The 22,301-nt window shown below is 38.5% G+C and overlaps 1 protein-coding gene across 2 annotated transcripts in view; it reads left to right on the forward strand.

The window, feature by feature from the left end:
* plod2 (procollagen-lysine, 2-oxoglutarate 5-dioxygenase 2) overlaps positions 1-19,863 on the forward strand; it is a 35,869-nt gene extending 16,006 nt beyond the window's left edge. The window contains exons 4-20 of one of the 2 annotated variants that reach the window (XM_015037000.1): positions 424-587; positions 3,625-3,737; positions 3,835-3,898; positions 4,038-4,135; positions 7,888-7,989; positions 10,638-10,763; positions 10,860-10,981; positions 11,742-11,846; positions 12,736-12,861; positions 13,743-13,884; positions 14,715-14,777; positions 16,362-16,475; positions 16,716-16,781; positions 16,981-17,085; positions 18,294-18,440; positions 18,962-19,087; positions 19,682-19,863. In XM_015037000.1, coding sequence (XP_014892486.1) covers positions 424-587; positions 3,625-3,737; positions 3,835-3,898; positions 4,038-4,135; positions 7,888-7,989; positions 10,638-10,763; positions 10,860-10,981; positions 11,742-11,846; positions 12,736-12,861; positions 13,743-13,884; positions 14,715-14,777; positions 16,362-16,475; positions 16,716-16,781; positions 16,981-17,085; positions 18,294-18,440; positions 18,962-19,087; positions 19,682-19,837 — 1,939 coding nt within the window. In that variant the 3' untranslated portion in view covers positions 19,838-19,863. The remainder of the gene's footprint in view (positions 1-423; positions 588-3,624; positions 3,738-3,834; positions 3,899-4,037; positions 4,136-7,887; positions 7,990-10,637; positions 10,764-10,859; positions 10,982-11,741; positions 11,847-12,735; positions 12,862-13,742; positions 13,885-14,714; positions 14,778-16,361; positions 16,476-16,715; positions 16,782-16,980; positions 17,086-18,293; positions 18,441-18,961; positions 19,088-19,681) is intronic. The other variant, XM_015037001.1, reaches the window with a different exon arrangement.
* Positions 19,864-22,301: the final 2,438 nt, after the last annotated feature.

The raw sequence follows: 22,301 nt of genomic DNA on the forward strand, positions 1-22,301 counted from the left end.
TGTCACACGAGCAGAATAAAAGCTCCCATTAATTGAAGAAGCTAAAGAGTCAATGTCTCTTGTGAAATTATCATGATTTAGCTCTAAAGACCAACTGCACCCTCGCCAAACTAACAAAAGCACCAAATAAATTAAATTAGTGATACTTTAAGATCAGATGATTATGTTGTTTTGTGTGTGTTAATGTCTGGAAAAATAAACCCCATTTGGAACCATGGCACTGCACAGGCTCTCAGAAAATTCAGTCTTGCCAAACACAAAGGCTGTGCTTTGCTTACATTCAGATTCCTATTAGTCCAGGGCAAATGAAAGCCTATGCTATGTGTCAAACTGAGTGAAATATGTTGAAGACAAAACTGCTCCTCCAGGATAAATAAAAGGCTAACGATCTGTTATGTTTTATCTTCTTTCCTCCCCCCTAAGTTATGACCTTATCTTCGCTGGGGGACCAGAGGAGATTCTCAAGAAGTTCCAACAAGCCAATCACAAAGTGCTGTTTGCTGCAGAGGGAGTGATATGGCCAGATAAGAGGCTCGCTGACAAGTACCCTTTAGTCCGAAGTGGCAAGCGCTACCTAAACTCTGGAGGTGATTTCCAAAAGTTCAGTTTGTCTTTCAGGGCTGAAGTGTTTTGATTGCTGCTGGAAGCCTGATCATTGCTGTTCACACTGTAAAACTCACCCACAGAAATCGTACAAACTAATGTTGCATGTGAAATATATTCATTGACTTGCACAAAAGTGAGACAACCACATTTCTCAAACTTCTATTTTTTTTGTCAAATTTTAGCAGATGTTCTGTAAAAATGTGTAATATCAGTAAGAGTTGTCAATCAAATATGTATCACGAATCATGCATTAAATTCTGTCTACCAGACATTTTTAACACATAAATAGCTTTTCATAACATGTACCACATGAAATAAAGATTTTTTTGTTTTTATGCGCCACTGAGATAACAGATTTTTGCTCAAATGGAAACTTGATGATGCATGCATTTTCATATAGGGCTAGGTTTGTCTGGACACATCAAATCAACATTTGACATTTGTTTTAAGTTTCTGCTGAGGCGTTTTTGTATGGTTTTAGCATTGGTTTGAAGATGTGGTGCAAAAATGCTAATGAAACCTGTAAGGAGGCAAACAGTGTCTCAGCACTTTACCTGAAGGCATGATCTAGAAGAGTGCAACAAACACTGGGATCACTACTTGTTTATGTAGCTATTTAAGCTGTCCGTCTCAGCTTATGACAGTCTTTTACACACTAATATAGATGTATTTCTATAGTATAAGTACAGGGATTCCACACAGAGCTTTAAATATGTGGGTTTCCATCTGTATTATGTCTTTAGGGTACAATAACTCCTAAACCACCTCCTATATGATACATGTGTTTAACCGCATTTTACACTATGTCTAACATTTGCAGAAGATTTTATTGCAGCATACTCTATGCATGCGTAGAAAGTTGAAGTAATGCTGGATTACACAGGTTGAAAACACTTATTCACCCCTGTTCTCTGGGTGTAACACATTCCACCATTAGCTGTTGAACTCTGAGGACTTGCAGGCCTCTTTCTGGAATTCAGTGGGCTAATCACAGTTTTCTAGTATTTGGTGCAGAGTGTTGCAGCACCAAAAAAGAATAGCAATAAGCATGTGTTAGTTTTAAAATAGAAAACCCCAGGATCCTTATTGCTAATTCCTGGTGTAAAATTTGAGTATATTTTCCAAGTAAACTTGGATTGTAAAGTATTTCCTGTCTATGGTGAGCAGAATGTGGGAGGAGGAAATTTCCCCAAAGTTTAACCTTATGCTTAGACATCTTTTTTTAGCTGTTATCCTCCCAGTGGTCGATTAGACGTAATTACGGTTACATGTCGGGGTGTTTTCTAAAAGTAAATGCAAATGGTGCATCTTGCAGACTTAAAAATTCTACATAGGTAGAACATTTTGCAACAAAGCAAAAGCTTATTTGTGGCCAACCTAAACCCCATCGTTTCCAATTCTCTGGAGCATTGGACTGCTTCTTTCCCTGTGGTCATCAATTTGGTGCGACCTCCCATAGTGGAGCCTTGCTGTCTCAGACTGATCAGAGAGTGCTTTTTGCGTTCATTGTCATTGACTTGACATGTGGATTTGTCTTGGGCCCCTGAGTGTGCCACAGTTTGCATGAAATTGCAGGTTTTGTTTGTGTTCCTCCGGCTACCGCCCAAGTGACCAGTGAGGAAAGTTTTTTAGCATTTGGACGTGCACAGTTGTGTCACAGAGAGTGTAGTGCTCTGGGGATGGAAGAGTTTAGATCGAGAGATTCCGTATTGGTGTTAGTCTGTGAATATTTAAACAGAGGAACAAGAAGGTCACTTCAGGTCACTTTTATTTTGCTCCTCAATATAAAACAAAGTTTTGTCAGACAAAATGTTTTCCAGTGCCAAGTCTCAATTTTACATACTGTTCTTCCAATTTTTTACATCACAGATTCCACACTAGTTAAACTCATCCTGCCAGCATGAAGATTAAGTTGCAAAGCTCAGTTAATCTCATACTGTTCTTCTTGTGCAGCGCAATAAGTTCACTGTTCTCCGATGACCTTGATTGGATCACAGTTTGGTCTAGCACTTTTAGGATTTGCTGGAAATGCTCAGGAAGGTTGCAAACTGCAGACATGTACACCACACTACTTGGCACATTCCACTACAACATTTCTTGTAATTAGTTTCAGACAACATTAGAGCACTGACAGATCAGGATTTGAGTGGCTTGAGCTGCTTTAATGCAAAGTATTATCAAGGCATAACAAAAAGCCTTAATAAGCATCCCAAAAACTGTGATATTGTCTGGGGATTCCAGGATAAAGCTAATTAAAGATGGAAAATTTGTATTGGGGTAAATTCAGCATAATAATCTATTACCGTGTTCATTTCAATCCAGAAGTTTCATGCTGCATTGTTCATGTCTTTTTAGTATTTTGCAGAGGGAATATTTTAGAGGGATCAGAGAATCATTGTGTCTTTTTCGGATAGGAAGACTAAGGCAGACTGTTCACTGCACTTTCCCAGGATCTGCAAAATGAACCACACACCAACAATATAATCTGCATAAAATTGATGATTTTGCTTTGAACTTTCTTCCCTCGTTCCTACCATTTATAATATGTCATGTCTGTCCATTGACTTGTTTACAGTGTCTGAGGTTTTTCCCCAATGATGGGATATAAAACGACACACACCAGCAACATAGCTAAACCCTGCAATCTGTTACTGTGGTTGCTGTCCGTGAGCGACAGAGTGAGAGAAGAAAAAGGAGCTCAAGTTAGAGAGGAGTATACCATGAGAATGTACATTTAGAGTTTAAGTGTGTGATGTAAGATGGTCACAACACATAGATTGCAGCTTTTTACAAACCGCTTTTACTTTCTGTGGAAAAGAAAACGTCCCTGCCCTGTGTTTATGTGTGCCTCAGATAATTGCCAAAAATCACACTTTGTTTAAGGCGTCATGGCTTCCTCGGATGAAGTTGGAGGCTGTTAAGCCAGCCAGCCACCCAGCAGCCTGCCAGTTGTGTAAACATCTCTCACCATATCATTTACACGCTGGTATGCATTTCACACTGTTCATTTATTTGCAGGTATTATTGGCTATGCCCCGTACGTAAACAGACTAGTTTCACAGTGGGATCTCCACGACAATGATGATGACCAGCTCTTTTACACAAAGATTTACCTGGATCCATTGAAACGAGTAAGTCGTTGTTTTTTGTTTGTTTTGCTTTTGTATTGGCATTTTTCAAAAGAAATGTTTTGGACACCTAGTACATTTTTATGTTCACATCTTACAGGAATTTCTGAACATGACTCTGGACCACAAGTGCCAGATTTTCCAGAATCTGAACGGGGCTGTCGGTAAGTAATTATTAGTATTTACTGAGCTGTTGAGAAGACTTAGTTCTTGGCGAACTAACGTCATGTTGACATCATGTGGCAGATTTTAGGTTTTCAAAATCTGACCTTGAAATCTGGTGGTCTTTATGTTTTTTGGCAGATGAGGTGCTTCTTAAGTTTGGAACCGACAGAGTACGAGTGAGAAACACAGCGTACAATTCTTTACCTGTTGTCGTCCACGGAAATGGAAACACTAAAGTGAGTATGAAGCTCTGCCCTTTGGTACAAGTGGGAATGGGCTTGCAAAGAATTCTCATGAATGGCAATCTCTTTAAGAATATTTTAGTTTCCAAGCAATGGCTGCACAGTGGCGCAGTTGGTAGAGCTGTTGCCTTGCAGCAAGAAGGTTCTGCGTTCGATTCCCGGCCCGGGTCCTTCTGCATAGAGTTTGCATGTTCTCCCTGTGCATGCGTGGGTTTCCTCCGGGCACTCTGGTTTCCTCCCACAGTCCAAAAACGTGACTGTCAGGTTAATTGGCCTCTCCAAATTGCCCCTAGGTGTGAGTGTGTGTGTGCATGGTTGTTTGTCCTGTGTGTCTCTGTGTTGCCCTGCGACAGACTGCCAACCTGTCCAGGGTGTACCCCACCTCTCGCCCTGAACATTAGCTGGAGATAGGCACCAGCAACCCTCCCGACACAAGGGTGTAAAGAAAATTTGTGGATGAATGGATGGATAGTTTCCAAGCAACCCCAAAAATTATGCTAAATGTCTATCATTATCTAACTTTTTTTCTTTAACAGTCATATAAAAAAAGCAACAGTTATTTCTACTGCTACTCAGATAATCTATCACATTATTATTTTTAGTTATAAAAATAACATTTAACATGCATTGTTTTGTTTTTTTTCTTGTTAACTATTTGCTAAATCAAACATTTTGAATTACCACCTGGTCAATTTTATGGTAACTTTAAAGTAATTGTGTTAATTAAACAGGACATACATACCTATTTTTTATCCTTTGTTATTTTTTTTTATAGAGTAACATTATAACAACATTATAACTACTTGATATTAACTGTGTAATTAGTCAAGCTGTCTGAATGAAGACTGAAGAAGTTGTGGTTTCAAAGTTTAAGGTGCCTTACTGGCCAGACTTTCTTTTTAATGATTCAAACTCTTGTTGGATACTATCTATAAAACAAAATGATAGTTTTTCACATAGTTATGCTATTTCAATCTAAACCAGTATTTACTTTGAGTATGTGGAATGCAAGCTGTTTTTTTTTGTTTGTTTGTTCTTTTGTGAAATCATGTATTACTATGTTCATTGAGTGCACTTTTAACAGTGCTTTATTTCACCTTGAGGCAGCTATGACTCTGTGGAACGAGTAGTTACCCTGCAATTGTAAAGTTATGAGTTTAATTCCAGCTCCCTCTCTGCCAGATGTTGGTTTGCAATTGGGCAAGCGTCTTCACACCAAGTTGCCTATTTGTGTTAGTGCATGTTAGCTAGTTCGACTGAGTGAATGTGTCATTTGCGCTAAAGCGCTTTGGTCAAAGTGATCCTATAAATGTTCAGTCTATTTACCATTTATAGTAGACTGTGTGCACATAACTAACTGAGGCAATACTAACAGAATGTGGCAATTATGAATGGAGAACATGTAAGGAAACACATAAAATAGGTAAATAAGGTTCAAACCAGTTTAGGTTTTAAAGATGGTCATTATTCACACCTGGAGATATTTCCAGAGAGAGGATTTTGTCTTTCTTCTAAGTGAGGGAAATGTTTAGCTGCTTTCATTCAGCCACCTGACCACCTGTGCAGCAACAAGTTGGGGAGGAGCAGCACTACATTGCTCTAAGCTCCATAAAACTGGGAAATATTTCAGTCTCTCTGGCAACTTACCGTAAGGATTGTAAAACCCTAGGAACAGTGTAATGAGAACTTTTGGTGGTTTTGAAACCGCAACTTTTTTCTTTTTACCCTTGTCCTTTATGTCTTTCTCAGAAACCACTCATCATGAATAGTGTATTTCACTTGATACATTCCCCCACAGTGAGTGGAAAAAAAAAAAAAAAAATGCAGCCTACTGGATACTTGCCAGATGACCCTCGCCATAGTTGACTTCTCATCCATGCCACGGTTGCTTGCTAATGCTCCTGACCATGTGTTTCTCATTTGCTCAATGCCATCATTCAGTTATCAGTCCAAGAGAGTCAGTAAGTTAACAGGATGTCTGTAAGATAATGCTGCAGTTCTGCGGAAGTTTAGTCTGATATTTCCCGTCCTTTAACTCATCACAATCTTTTTCCACTAATGACCACATGAGCTTTGAGCGAAACCCACCAATTTATTGAGTCATTTTCCCCAAAATGTCATACCAGCTGGAGCTGAAGCGCTTAATGGTAGAGCACTATTAAGGTGCCATGCCATGCCATGCCTTTCTAGGACTGGGCAGTTGAATAACTGGCATATAGTTAAATATTACCTCATGTTTAATCATCTACAGCAGGGGTCCCCAAACTTTTTCCTGCGAGGGCCACATGATTGTTCCCTTTTCTGGTCGGGGGCCGGTCTTAGGTTTTCGAGAAAGAAACCTTAGAAAAGTTTTGTTGATTGGGGGGGGGGGAGAAACTGTGGACCGGGGGGGATTGGATTACTGCCGACGACATATTCGCGTTTGTAGATAGATTTTTACCCAGAATGCAAATGGAAAAAAACCGTGAGCGAAACGGTGACTGGTGCTGACTAGTATATATTCCATTGAGGGAAACTAAGTTTCATATCTGCTCAAGAGCCCCCCTGGTGGTTGAAGAAAAATCCACATATATATGAAAAAAAAACACTGAATGCTCTCTGGTATTGTTCAGGGGGCAAGACCAAATGAGGAGACGGGCCAGATCCGGTATTGTTCAGGGGGCCAGACCAAATGAGGAGACGGGCCAGATCCGGTATTGTTCAGGGGGGCAGACCAAATGAGGAGGTGGGCCAGATCCGGCCCACGGGCCGTAGCTTGGGGACCCCTGATCTACAGCTCATTCTGGTTGCAAGATTATATGTCTACTTTAGCATGGGGAAATTAGCAAAGTAAATTAGATACTCTTATACAAAATGCTTTTGTTAAGATAAATATCCAAGGACTCAGCAGCAGTGGATGAGATCATAATATTTAGGAAATAATAAAAAATAGTAGGATACCACTTGAAAAGGTTTTGCAGCGGTCAGAGTTTGAAAGACTTTTTTTTTTTACCAAACACTTACGTTTTTTTTTTTTTTTTTTTGTTTGTTTTTTTAGATAAATGTTCAGTCCAATGCATGTCTCTTACTTATATGGCACAATGTATAGGGGAATAAACAGGGTTTCCAATATTATGACACATATTGCTGAGAAACATTGTTACAAAAAGATTAAAAAAACCAAAATTACCAAACATATTTATTACTTTTCTAAAGTTTACTTGCTTTTGTTTACACAATGCTTAATGTATTAAAGTTATACAAACCAACTCAGTGGTGAAATAGATTGTTTTAAAATCAATATTGGTGGTGACTTCTTGTCACTAATGACCTATTTTAATTTTATGTACATAAGTTTCATTTCAAAAGTGTTTTGCTTTAGATTTATTTAATTGAAAATCAAAACTAGAATGTTTTTTTTTCTCTCATTTTACAAGACTGACATAGAGGAGAGTCAAATGAAAATTGTAATAACACAACACTTAAAACAAGAAAATCAATAAAACATTAATTGAGATGAAAAAAAAACCCCAAAATAAAACATGAGTCATGTATATTTGGCACCAATATTTGAAATGTTGTATTCCAGTGACTTTTATTACAGTAGTCAAAATATATAGATATGTCCATTACATCAATTACTGAACATTTTCTGATTTCTAAACCAATCGTTTTGTTGCACCACTAATTTTGACCACTTTTTCTGAATAAGAAGTCTAGAATAGAAAAGAAATAAACATTATACACTGACTTTGTTCTTTCCACAGATGTACTTGAACTACCTGGGGAACTACGTCCCCAACGCATGGAATTATGAACATGGGTGCAGCCACTGTGACGACGATCTTCTGGATTTGTCTCAGTTACATGTAAGTGATTCACATTTAGCACTTTTCCATCTGTTTTGTAATGCTTGTTCTTTCTAAAATTGCTGCCACGGAAACTTTTTTTTTTTTTGTCCTATTTTTTGTGAAGCAAGGAAAAGATGAAACAGTTTCTTGTATTTCCAGTACGAGCCGTCTAGCTCCGGGTAACCGTCTAGACAGACGGAGCAGAGCTCGGTTTGTCTTCTTTCAACAGATAAGTGAGGCTGTCAGTTCGGCCTTCTTTCCTGCAATAATAGCCTTATACGTTTTTGGACATTTTTAAGGCGCACAAACGTGATGTGATCTACTCAGGAGAAAAGGGAAGCATTGCATGGCTGTGGTGCAGGATATGGTTTCTGAGGTTTTGAGAAGTGCTCATTTAAAGGGGAGTCACTGTTGACCAGCCTGCCTTTTAGTGGGCTCTGCAATCTGGCTTTTTTCCACAATAGTGAATTACAGCGGTCATGCTGAAAATTTGTCAGTCTAGGCTGGAGTTGGGCAAGAATGGCAGGCTTTCGTAAATGTCTCAGGCAGTGTGCTTTAATCTGTGAAGAATGTTACTGAATTTGTCACTCTGGGCATTTTGTTGCCCAGAGTTGCCCAAGCTATCATTGATAGCTTGGAATCTATCAATGATTTCTTTTTTTTTTTCTTTTTTTATTGCTTTGTTTTGAAAGTTTTTCTTCACAGTTTAATGGCATCAGAACTTTGCGTTTGAAAAAAAAAATCATTCACCTTTCTCATTTCAACCACAAACATCAATGTTGCTTTAGGGATTTTCTGTGATGGTCCAATGCAAAATTGCATATAATTATAAGTGAATTTATACATGACTTGCATTTGTATTCAGGGCACTTTACTCTGATTTCCTTGCAAAATTTCACTTCTACCAATTACCTTGGAGACTGCAATTGTGTATTCTAGTCTCAGTGTAAATGCAGCTTTCCTGTAAAGGCCTCGTGGGTTTGTTAAAATACAGTAGAAAAATATGTAGAACAATACAGGAAAAGGTCCAGGAGAAAGTTGTGGGAATTTTGAACCCTGGTTTAGATTTAAACAATGGGACTAAATGCATAAAATGAGAAAAATGCATCTTTTCTCAGTGAATTCTGCACATGTTGACTACAAATTTCATGCCACCACAAACCCACCAAGACATGGTCATCTTACTTTAATGACAAGACTTGACACTTGGGCGAATGTTCACTTTCCAGCAGGTATGTGACTCTTAACATGCAAACAGACCTACAATGAAATTGTGTGGACCTAAACACAGTCTTGAGTTAAGAACTCTTGACCAAAATCCAGACCAGAGTGTGTAAAATTTGAAAACAGATGCTCACAGTAGCTTGTGCTCATTGACACTGAGCTAATTTGCAAGGAAAACTGACAAAGATTTCAGTCTCTGGATGTGCAACGGTGCTGGAGACATGTCCTGAAATACTTGCAGCTCTAAAAACCAATTGACACGAGAGGGTTGAATGCAACTTTCAGATTTGAGAAAAAAAAAAGAAAAAGCAAATAATTTCCTATCCTCTTTACAAGTATGCACTGCTTGCCTTGTTTTGTTTGTTTACTTGTTTGTTTGTGTTTTTCTTTACATAAAATACCAATAAAATAGACAGGCGTTTGCAGTTACCCTGTCACAAATGTGAGAATGTCCAATGGCTACAAATGTTTTAAACTTTTAAAAGTACATTGGCACTAACTGAGGCACATAAAAAGCCTCCAGCTGACCTTTCACAATGAATACAGAAATGTTTGCTGAAGTAAAATAGCCTGAGAAGACATATCATTCCGCTGTGACTCTTTGTTTGTTTGGGACAGAGACGACCAGGATATCGGGTCATGTGGGAACACTGTTCCAACTGTGTTTACACTGTGCCTTTCTACCCGGGTGAACTTAGTCCACTGGCAGTCCTGTGTGGCTTTTACGAACTTTAACTTTGAACCTTTGGCCCTGCAAAGACACTGGAAGTCTTAACCCACCAACAAAGAATAGCAATCCAGACAAGCCCAATTTCTGTGTCTGATTCATGTTAAACCTCATTGTAAATGCTCCAGTTTGTCAATGTGACCTTTTCTTCTTTATTGGTCCGCCCTGTCTACAGTCCTGGTGTAACAATTTAAGCTTGTGTTGGCTTGATGTTTGAGGTTCCTTTCCTGTGCCTGAAATACAGTCATTGCGGAACATGCAAATTAGACGGTTCGGCAAAGGAGGCATTTTATCCCTGGCCCAGACCTTTTGCTGTGAACTGGTCAAGATGATCACAAGTCCAGACTGGCCCGTGTGGGCTAAGGAGAGTATCATGGGAAAGTCTTTCCTCATCTCTGTGTCCTCCTTTATTCCCATCTATGTATAGCATGTTCACAGTGTCATTTTGTGAGTCTTTTATGGGCCTTCAATCATCACTTGGGCTTGAGTGTAGGAGAAAAGCATGCAATGCAAAGAATACCACTAAGTAATGCTATTCTGTTGAAGCATTACTTAGTGCTTAGTGATGCTGGCGACATCTGCAGAGACATAATGTTTATATATCTGTACGATTGAAGCAAACTGTAAATATTCTTGATTTATTTAAAACAGTGTTGCATCACTCTGATTAGCTGTTTAAAACAGAAATGATTTATCTTTCCTTCTATCCAAACAGGAGTATCCAGACGTGCTGGTCGGAGTGTTCATTGAACAGCCAACTCCATTCCTCCCTGAATTCTTCCAGAGACTGCTCACTCTAGACTATCCAAAAGATAAACTGAAACTCTTTGTTCATAACAACGTGAGTGCGTGCAGCTGCTTTTTGGGTTTTCTTTTTTCTAGATTACTGCAGTTCAAATCCCTCCCAATAATCTGTTAATATTGGCTCCCTGCCCAGGAGGTTTATCACGAGAAGCACATTCAGAGGTTCTGGGAGGAGAATAGGGATGTGTTCAAGAGCTTCAAAGTTGTGGGACCAGAGGAAAATTTGAGCCAAGGAGAAGCCAGGAACATGGGAATGTATGTCCGCTTGTTCTAAGTCAAATATCTTTCAGAATCTTGTGCTTGAAAAACAAAACAAGATTGAGATTACCAGTTTATAATGGGCTAGCACTGAAAAAGCTTTTTGTATTTTATGCTACTGATGCACCAAATCTCACCTGCCAGCACAAGCTTTTCTTCAAGAACTGTAATTAAAAAGACAGCATTTTTGTACACAAAAAAGTCAGTTATGAAATTATCCAAACTGAAAAATTAGAGAAGAAGGAAAAAGGATTCTCAACCATTCACAGGTTTAGTTTTTTACTACAGTTGCCTGAATGTACAGCTTATATGAATCCATGGAAATTGCATTTCCCGTTTAAATAACAACTGCCGCACTGTGAGCACAACCTGGTAATGCTAACATACAGTGTTAGCATTATGACTAGGAAAATATATTATTGAGTTTCCAATCCTCCTGTAGTTTGTTCACAAGTTGATCTATTGGTGCATCTCTAGTTAAAACATCTTCAATACGTTTAAATTAGAGATGTTAAATGTATGTTCCTTAACAGTATTGCATGTCCAGTCTGAAAGACAAAATCAATAGAATTCCACTATAAACAATTCATGCTCTCTGCATTTACCTGGATAGATGACACTAAGTATGAAATATACAACCAACATTTTATAATTCATCATCTACATAAAGTTTAAAGATACTCAGACTCTGTGCTTAAAATTCTCTTATGCTTTTAAACAAGACATTTTTGACAATGTTCCGTGTTTATTTTATCAGGGATCTTTGCCGCAACGACGCTTCATGTGGCTACTACTTCAGCCTAGATTCCGATGTCATGCTCACCAACCGGCAAACGCTGAAGCTCCTCATTGAACAAAACAGGTACTCACGCAACAGCTGGAACAGGCGTCATACCAGAAGTTACAGAAGCTCAGAAGTTACAGCTGAAGTTAGCTGTAACTTCAGCATGCTGAAGTGTGGGATTCATTCCTGAAGTGGCAAACCCACAAGAACATTACAGCCAAGTTAATTAAAGTTTTAAAAAGGTTGCTTTGGGTTCTAGTCCTTTTGCTCCTCCTCATAGAAACAGATGGAGTCGAGTGCACTAGTCCTAAAATGCTACTTGGAAATACCAAAAAAACAAAAAGACACACGTACAAAAAAGGAAAAAAAAAACCAACAAAAAACATGCAAACCCTTTTTCCCCCATCTGCAGCGTATGATTGTGAAGAAACCTTCCCATAAACTGGATGTCACTGTGGCTTTTGTTACCGACTGGAAGCATGCAAGACGAGAGACTTTCTAGGATATTTAAAGGCACCATGGGAATTTTCTGCTGGCACTGAGGGGGGGAGGGATAGAGAATGTGCTTTGCACAAGTCTGTCGTAGAACATACGACTATCTTCTAATTTAAGTTAAATTAAACCAATTTTGGTATGTCTTGTTTTTATTAAGTTGTAACAAAACAATATTTCACAATACATTTAGAATATTTTTATTAACAATAAGATTTATCGAAGCACTTCCCCTCCAAAATGTGACACAGTGAAACATTTTTAGAGCTACCAGAGGCAAGGCATGGGAATCATTTTAATTCAATCAAGCATAGTAAGTGGGCCTGGTTTGCATTAAATGTTTATGAGATTTGTTACTGAATTGGCAGTTATTTCAAGCAAAAGTCAATTGCTCAGCTCCGGCAGGTTTTTAAAGGGAATCTGTGCATTAGATGTCGGTCTAGTTTTATCCGTTTTTTCCACTTTGCCTTCACAGAAAAGTCATTGGACCACTTGTCACTCGTCACGGCAAGCTCTGGTCAAATTTCTGGGGAGCCTTGAGTTTGGACGGCTATTATGCACGATCTGAGGATTATGTTGACATTGTACAAAGGAAACGAGTGTGAGTCAAGCGTATACCACTTAACAACGTTTCATTTTTTTTCAACTTTTCAAACACAGCATGCAAGTTTTAATCTCTTGAGTGTTGATGTAACTCCTGTCAAATGCATCTCAGTGTTTTGACAACATTCTTAGCCACTATTAGCGATACATAGCAACATAAGTCCAGTAGCTCATTGGAATCAGTGCAAATACTTGAAAGTTCATCTTTAAAGTGCACATTTGTTACATATTCTACATAGTGCTGTGATTGTGTTACACTTAACTCGCCTTCCATTGCTACTCAGGACAACGTAATATGTTCTGTGTGTTTTTCATGACAACAAAGTGCTTTGCTGTTCTGCTAGACAACTGTCACAGTATCGTTCTCACTGTAACTCTCTTTGTAAAGACGTAAGAACAGATTGATTAGGCTCTGTTTATCAACATAATGTGTGTAGCCTAAGATAAGCTTGCTGGCATTTTAAAAAAAATGGCTGTTTAAAAAAAAAAAAGACTACTGCACAACATACTAGTGCCAAACAACAACCATATTAGCAACACTAATTGTACAGTAATTGTATTATGTGCAGATGATATAAACAATTGACAGTTGGATGACAAAGAGTTTTGGCAGGAATTAATATACGGTAATCTAAAAATGCCATTCCTTGGATCCTAAACCAAACAATCAAAAGCAAAAAAAAAAAAAAAAAACTTTTTAATATCACATTTTTTTAATATCACATAACATATATCAACTTTGTTAACCACATAGTTACTCCAAGTCAGTAGTTAAGTCCTAAATCATGCATGAAGTTAATCAAATCACCAAACTCTCATTGTTCCCTTAAGATATTGTGGAAGTAAAGTGAAAGATTTTATGTTTCTTTTTGCTTTAAGGGGTGTGTGGAACATTCCTTTCATGGCGCACATATACCTCATCAAGGGAACTGTATTGAGGAATGAACTTAAAGAAAGGAATCATTTTGTTCTGGAGAAACTGGACCCAGATATGGCTTTGTGTAGAAACTCCAGAGAAATGGTAAGAAGGTGGGGGGGAAAATGTTGTGTTGGATTTTTAATATTACAATGAATATGTTTTGTTATTAATAAGCTTCTGCCACACTGTTTCTGTTCTTGGCACATATTTTGGCACATCTGAAAATATTTTCAAAGATATATGCATATGCTACAGTATCAGTTTTTTAGAATGGCAAATGTTGGAGTGTTTAATGGCATGTTGGAAATACAAGGCAGCTAGGCAATAGTGTGACAGAAGTGTTAAGGTATTAAAAAAGGATTTTGTTTATATACCAAGAAGGCTTAATAATGCCAGTAGAAAATGCAACACATCTAACTTGTAACAGAAGTCAGTGATGTCAGGGAAGTATGTAGGTGTTTTGAAATGTATTTGTCACCAAGGCATGACCCAACTATGTTCCTGGTTTGTCTACAGAGCATTAAGGTACTCTGCTCTACTTGCATCCCATCGTCCTTTGTTTTTTTTGCTACCATTATTGCCATGATCTCAGTCAGTTGTAATGCTTGGCTTGGCAGCTGACAACATGTATCTTGCTTTTTTTCTTTTCTGAACACCTATACACTGTTCAGTTGGCTCCACTCTGTGCCACCTACTTGTCACCTCTCATTGCAGCTGAACCACTGCCCTGCTCTGTATGCATTCCTCCCATACTAACCCCAAAAAAACATCAGCTTCAGAGGGAGTCTTGCACTTTTGATCATGCGGGCGCGTTTTCACTCCTACTAAGTTCTACTGTGTGTGACATGGACATATTTTATTGTCACTTTGTCTCTTACTCTTGAGTAAAATTTATGCAGCCTTATTTACATGATGCTTCTCCTTTATTGTAGACCAGTCACAGGGAAAAAGACTCCCCTTCTCCGGAATCATTCCATATGCTCAGGTCCCCAAAGGTCAATATTTGCTTTGATTGTTCTGCTGTCTGATATTTTCATTTTCAATGGTATTGCACTCAGAAACGAATTGATTGTGATTCTTGTAATAGGCAGCGCTAAGTTAAAATGTCAGGTTCCAATAACATTTAACATTGAGATCGAGAATTTTATAAAATATGATGACCCCTTGTACTTTTTCCACATCTTGTCATTCTACGTTGACAAACTTCAGTGTATTTAATTGGAATTTCATATGGTTAACCCACACACAAGTTTAACAAATTAATGACATGTAAGGAGAAGAATTGCCTACATCATTTTTATTTCATGTTTTTATCAGAAAAGTGTGGCATGTATATGAATTCACCTCTTGGTACTTTGATAGCCCTAAATAAAAACCAGTGCAATCACTTCATAATTAATTTCTGTCAACCTGAAAAATGGAAGTCTCTGTGGTGTGGGCAGCAACATCCTGTGAGGATGTTTTTTTGTTTGTTTGTTTTTAAACACAAACGGGGAAGCTGGTGAGACTTGCAGGGAAGATGGAAGGAGGTAAATACAGTGTAATTAGGAAAATCTGTCTAGAGCTATAAGAGGCAAAGGTTCATCTTCCAGCATGATGGCATCAATACAAATAAATTCATTCAATTTCTCTGCTATGCATAAAGAAAAAGATAGGATATGATTTACGTTTGTGTATGAAACATGAGAAAATTTACAAAAAAATAAGAAAAAGTTCAAGGGTTTGAATGCTTTTGCAATGTCTGTCACAGTGTAAGAAACAACAACAACAAAAAATAATTCTTACAGTTTTGGGGAAAATAATGTGAACCTTTTGTTTGTGAAAAGTTTAAATTTATAAGCAGATTAGATTTAGATAGATTTTAAAGGGCTTAAGAGTCATTTTGCAAGTCCTCTACCCTGATGCTTTACCCTTACAAGCCAATCACGCGTTAGCAGCACCTCCCCCACTGAACACACCGACTGATCTCAGACTAGGCTCCAACACAACACACCCTTTTACCTCGCTTCTTATGCATTTGGCCTGAATCACATCTTTGCAAACACGAACTGAGACATTTGCAATTTGGAAACTCAGCACCACACGGCTGCAAAACAGACCCATAATCTGTGATTTCTGACATTAACAAAGCCTAGTCTGATAGTGAGTCCAGATCCACTCCCACACAGCACCCTCCCTATGCATCACTGAAATTAGAGCGTCCTCTCTAGATCTGCTTCATCCCAAGATGCCCTTCTGGTCTTGCCTCCCCTCCCCTCAAACCCCTTAATGACTCTGTCTTGTCTTTACAAGAGCAACTCAGAGAAGACTGACCAATAAATAATCTCAGATTATTTATATGCCACCTGTCTACTTGAACCTAGAGTTAAGCATGATTTCAGTGTGTTTTTAGACACACTTGAATCAGTTTTTATTCTCTTTTGTATGCCAAAACCACTAAGGGATTTACCGAGCTTTAAATCTGCATGTTTTATGGTTATGTAGACGCACATCTGTTGTAAATAGTGAGACATCAAGAGACTTTTCACCTTTAGCATTTGTATGGAATTTAAGAGCATTTATTTCCCTGTTTGCTGTAGGGAGTATTCATGTACATAACCAACCGTCATGAGTTTGGGAGGCTCATTTCCACAGCTAATTACAACGTATCTCGTTACAACAACGACTTGTGGCAGATATTTGAAAACCCTGCGGTAAGTCATTATGGTCTTTCATTATTTTTACACGCATGTGAAATCTATTTTTTGCCACCTGTAAAACTTATTAGAGGTAATGGAAGAATTAGAAATATGAGACAATAGAAAGCTGTCGTGCACAAAAAAAAAAAAAAAAGGTTCCTGGCTGGTAGGGAGAGCGATTAGCCCTGTGAGGTATGCAAGTCGGCAAACAGCGTGAAAAAATGTCTGCTTATCTAAAAATCTCTCTGCATGCAGGACTGGAAGGAGAAGTACATCCACCCAAACTACACACAAATTTTCACTGAGAACCAGTTGGAGGAGGTTTGTGTTTATGTGTGGCTTTCACATGTACAGACTGAGAGTGCGAGAAAGACAGTGACATAATGTCGCCTGGAAATCCCAACATCTGGTTTTAGCATGTCTGGGTATTGCATTACAGCAGCTACAACCCCAGGTGAAGATGTGAGTCAAGTCCTTCCTCTGTAGTCACTCCATGTATGTGTTCATGTGTGTGTTGCAGCCTTGTCCAGATGTGTTCTGGTTCCCGGTGCTCTCAGAGAAGGCGTGTGATGAAATAGTTGAGGAGATGGAGCATTATGGTTTATGGTCTGGAGGCAAACATGAGGTCAGTACTGTTGGTTGAGACTTCCTGAGCATAAAAGTGAAAGGTATTGCAATACTAGCGCATGCCTGTGGCCACTGTTTTCTGGGATTTCTTTTTGCTTTTTATAAGCATTTTGTGTGTTTAAAAATAATATTCTGCTTCTAAGCATTTTTTTTTTATTCTTATGTATAACTTTTGATTTAATGGCTACATCTACAGTCATGGTAAGAGAAAAGTACACCCTGTTCTAAGGTTTCACTGTATAAATGATATGGCATAATTTGGTTTCTATAATTATTTCAGTCACCGCTCACCACAAATTCCTCACTGCCAATAGTTATTGAACAATGATGGGGTCAAATGGAATTTTTTCAAAAAAACGTAACACACTACACAAACCCAAGGTGTTTACAAAATGTGTCAATTCCTACAATCTTATTTTTGCAATGATTATATACAATGTAAGAAGTCATATTGGAGAAGTAGAAGCTGAACACAGCTAGTTCCTTGTTTTTAAATGTATTTAGTTTCATAAATAAATGGAAAATCCAAAAGCATGGATAGCTAGTTTGAGGTAGCTAGTTTGTGGCTAAGATATTTCTATGCTCTCAAATGCAGCACAGTCTGTGCTGAATGACAGCATGGGCTTTAATAAGACTCAACCAGCCTAAAAAAGGTTGCAACTTCAATCACTGGGTGTGACATAAAATCTTCTGAAAATAGCTTACAATTAAACTTGATAAAGTTCAAATCCTATCTCTTTCCCAGGGCTACCAGATTGTGTTATTGCATCCCTGGTTTGGGAGCTCTTACAATGCTGCCTTCCTACTTTATAACAGAAAAGCTCATAGACACAGAACTAACATACAATAGTTCCCATGTCTAAAATGAGAAGCTGCACTAAAGAAAGAACTAATGATCAACATTTATTTTCACGGTGTTTGGGCTGTTTTATGTTGCTTTAAATTGGTAATACGGTGTGTCTGTGAGTTTTCCGGGACAGACTGAATTCATGCAGACACTTTGAATAGCTCTGTTCGGGAAGTGACTCTCCTGGACGGGTCATTAAGCTTCATGCTAACAGACAACAGCCCTGCCTGTGGTTTTATTGGCACACAGACATACCAGCATAATCATCACGGTGAAAGCTGTGGTCACACACTTTGAGAACGGCAGGTCATTTGTTCCATTGTTAATCGCACTACTTTCTTTTCTCGTCCTTTTTTCAGGACAAGAGGATCGCTGGAGGCTACGAGACAGTTCCGACGGATGACATTCACATGAAACAAATTGGCTTTGATAAGGAGTGGCTGCACTTTCTCCGGGAGTTCATATCGCCCGTCACATTGAAGGTTTTCTCCGGTTATTACACAAAGGTTAGTTTGACATGACTCAAACCCCTCTTCTTTCTCCTAAAAGCTAAGACTTGTCTCATGAACCCCCCCGGGAGATGGGAGGAGTAATAATATCATGAATATTATGTCCAATTGGCTTTTTTTTTTTTCAGATTCTCATGTAATACCCTCCAAACGCTATGCAAGTTGTGTTGCTTTGATTCCTTCATTCATGCTTGAGGAAACCTTGAATCTCTCATAAAGCACCAACTATTTTCACAAAGCTCCTCCCTGGAGCTGCAGTCTCCAGCTGACCTTCTGCTTCACAGAGCACCCCTCCGCAACACTTTCCACACACAGCTCCACCCTTCTGGCTGCGTTGTTTTGCTGCCAGAAACACGTTTCTTTTAAATATAGGACACAATTCAGGAATTGTTTTGCTTTATAAAAACATTGACCCTGATGATGTTTACAGGCCCCTATTTGTGTGTCACTCAGATTTTCCAAATGCATTAATTTCTGACTAGCAAGTAACACAGTGTATTTCTGTTCTATCACGGCAGGGATACGCATTGATGAACTTTGTAGTTAAATACACACCCAACAGACAGGCCTTCTTGAGGCCCCATCACGACTCCTCCACCTTCACCATCAACATCGCTCTCAACAACAAGAATACTGATTTTCAGGTAAATGCATTTTGAAAATAAGTCACAGACTGCCATTTTGGTTCCTTCAGACTAGAGCAGTTTATTCTAATATTGCTATTAGGTTGGCCATTTTTCTTTCTTCGGCCAGAAACACAATGGATGCAGAAGTGATAGACAAAATCTTGGAACTTTTGGTTATTTTAACCTAAACGCTTTTGCCCCTTCATAAAATTTAAGCAAAATTGTGTCTTGAATAATATAATTCATATTCTTTTGAATATGAATGTGAATTCTTTGCATTCTCTTATAAAATTCTTTTGCCTCTCAGTATTTCCTGTCATCAAAGTACAATGTTTTTGTAAGTGTTGTAAATTTTACCAGTCAGACGAACAGAATTTATTTTGCGAGACAGAAGTAAAACTCTTTTTTGAAAAAGCATGTATTGACTCCATGAAAACATCCCTATGTTGGAGACGATGGGGCGACGCTAGCTTGGAATACGACATTAAAATAAAAATACTTGTGGTCTAGCAAGGATATATTAAAGGGACTTGGTGAAAGTTCTTGTATGATGCACTTTGGGCATCTTAAAAACACAATGTTTTTCGTCTGCTCTGTTTACACCCAAATTAGGGTGGAGGCTGCCGTTTCCATCGGTACAACTGCTCCATAGAATCACCAAGAAAAGGCTGGAGCTTCATGCACCCAGGACGCCTGACTCATCTCCACGAAGGTCTACCCACAACCAATGGCACTCGCTACATCGCTGTGTCCTTTGTTGATCCTTGAACTGTCCTTCAATGCCCTGCTATAAATTATTTTTTTTTCTTTATTTTTTCTTTAGCATTTTTTTTTTTTTTTTTGGTTCGTTTTTGTGTTTGGTCATCACACGATGCAATTCTCTTTTTTTTTAAAGCAAATGCTTTGAAAGAATGATTTTTTCAAAGAATCTCTGTCAAACAGAGTGAAAATGGTAAAGAAAAGTGACTGAAATAAATGGCATAGAGTAGATTGGAAGTAAAGCTAAATCAGACAACATTTATGTGTACTGTAGGTTGCCATAATGTTTATAATACTGATTTTACCATCATGGTAGCCGTCATACACACTGGTATCTTCACAAACAAGCAGCTGAAGCATGTGTACATTTAACTGGAGTAATTGTGTTTCATGTATAAAATGTTCTTCACAGTTTGAAGCTTACTACTACTATTGGTGCTACTTGACTTCTTTATTTGCTGGATAGCATGTTAATTTGATTTTCTATGCTGAAGCAGCTTATTCAAGACTTTTATTGAAGAAACTTTGAAAACGGCTATTTTCTCAGTATTTTCACTAACAAGCAAGTCAGCAGATTTCAATTCACCTGTTAGAATTTTCACATTTTACTGCCCTCTGCTTTTTCTTGCTTTATTGAAAATGCCAAACATTTGCTTTTCTGTAAATAAAAATGCCTTTTTTTTTTTTTTGCCAGAGAGATGTGAGTGACTGGGTTTTGAAACTCAGAAAGCGAACATGTTTAAGTTATTGTCAAGATTTGAATAAAATCTGTTTAAGAATGGTTGCCCCTGTATTATTTTGATGATTATGCTCCCGTTCCGGTTTCTCATACCAGGTCAGCCCTTTCTGTAAATCCCGCAGACGTCTGCAGAACAACGTTTGGATTACATCACTTGCTCGGTGTTGCCATGAGAGGCCCATTTCACTTAGGCATCTCATGACTTCGTTAACATCGATTTGACATACATCTACCTGACTTTGAATCTATATAATTCAGTTGAATTTATTTATTTTTACTACATGTGAAGTGTTTGTTGTAAATTCATGAACAGAATAGAACTGAATTTAATTGACACTTCTATCTCATTTGAGACATTTTTTTTATTTTTTTTATCTGGTCTCAGAAGTTGCTACAATGTTCTTTCTGGGGACCTTAGGCAGCTTTTTTTTGATCTTACCATGATATTCACTCTCACTTCAACAATAAGGAGCACACTAAACTAAAAAAAGGTCAAAGGTCCTTCTCCAAAGACCTACCAGCTGATCAACTAGCCCACTCATCACGTTTACAGACAGACCTACATGGTGTTATCCCTGTTTCAGGTTGTTTTCACGTTTGGACATGTCACATGTAGAATCAGTCAGGCCTGTTTGCTCCGAAGGGAGCCTCACGTGTGTGTTTTGGGGTGTGGTGTGATGATATACATAGGTAGTTCAGTGTATCTTGGAGGGAGTGTGCAAACATGTACATGCAACCTAAAGAAAACTTTGCAGATCAGAGATGTAAAGACTGAGAAGGTGCAGATGGGGAATCTATAGCGGGTGGAACAGGGTAAGGTGTCATGCTTTAAAATAGTGATGTTCAGTCAGTTTGAATCAAATCAAACCAGTGCTTCACTGATATGAAACATCTAAGGTCTCACATCTCTTATCAGTTCTCATTATATTTTAACATCCACAGCCTCTAGAGAGTTGTCCCCACCTCTAGGGGCCATGTTTTCACCCTACGCTGCTGGCTGCCTGACCAAAGGCACGTTTCTGCTCCTTGTAAAGCTGAGATGAAGGCTGAATGTCTGAGTAGCTGCTATGAGCCAGCTATGATGATGGGGGGGGGGGGGGGGAGGCGGGGGAGATTTGGGTCAGACTAGGGAGGGAGACTTATTGCTGCTGAAAGAGCCTTTTGTGTCCATCATTTCCCCCTGAACTGGCTCGACTTCATACCCTCTGAAAGGTGACATTGATTGTAAGCAGGAATGCAGCAAAACCTGCACTCTGCCCGAGATAGAAAAAGGCCACATAAATGGTTTTATCAAACAGAGGAAGGGATAAAGAAAGCTCGATTTATTTTAGTCCAACGCAAGGAAATGTAAAGAAGATGTTGTATTTGAATCTCAAAAGGCAGGTTGTTTTAGGCATGCTTTAACTTGTTGACATTTCATGCTTGAAGTAAAGTAACAGAATAACATACATTGACGTAAATAGAAATATGTCAATAACTATGCTGTTTCCTGGGGGGAGTGCAGTGATTTAGGCATTAACACAGCCTACACTCTGCCCTGAATGGATTTTTAAGAAGTGTGTTCATAATCACAACTGAAATGCTTTAACCCAGCCAGTGTGTGATCACAGTTGACCCACGTCTCAAAACTGGGGAATGTGACAACAGCAGCTACCTATCTATCATTTCTGTCTCCTGGCCATGTGACAAACAAATACCTATAACATTTAGTAAAAATCTGATATGATTGTCAAT

Source organism: Poecilia latipinna, unplaced genomic scaffold (genome assembly GCF_001443285.1).
Source record: "Poecilia latipinna isolate Pla-1442-1.1 unplaced genomic scaffold, P_latipinna-1.0 Scaffold387, whole genome shotgun sequence".
In the NCBI taxonomy this organism is placed as follows: domain Eukaryota; kingdom Metazoa; phylum Chordata; class Actinopteri; order Cyprinodontiformes; family Poeciliidae; genus Poecilia; species Poecilia latipinna.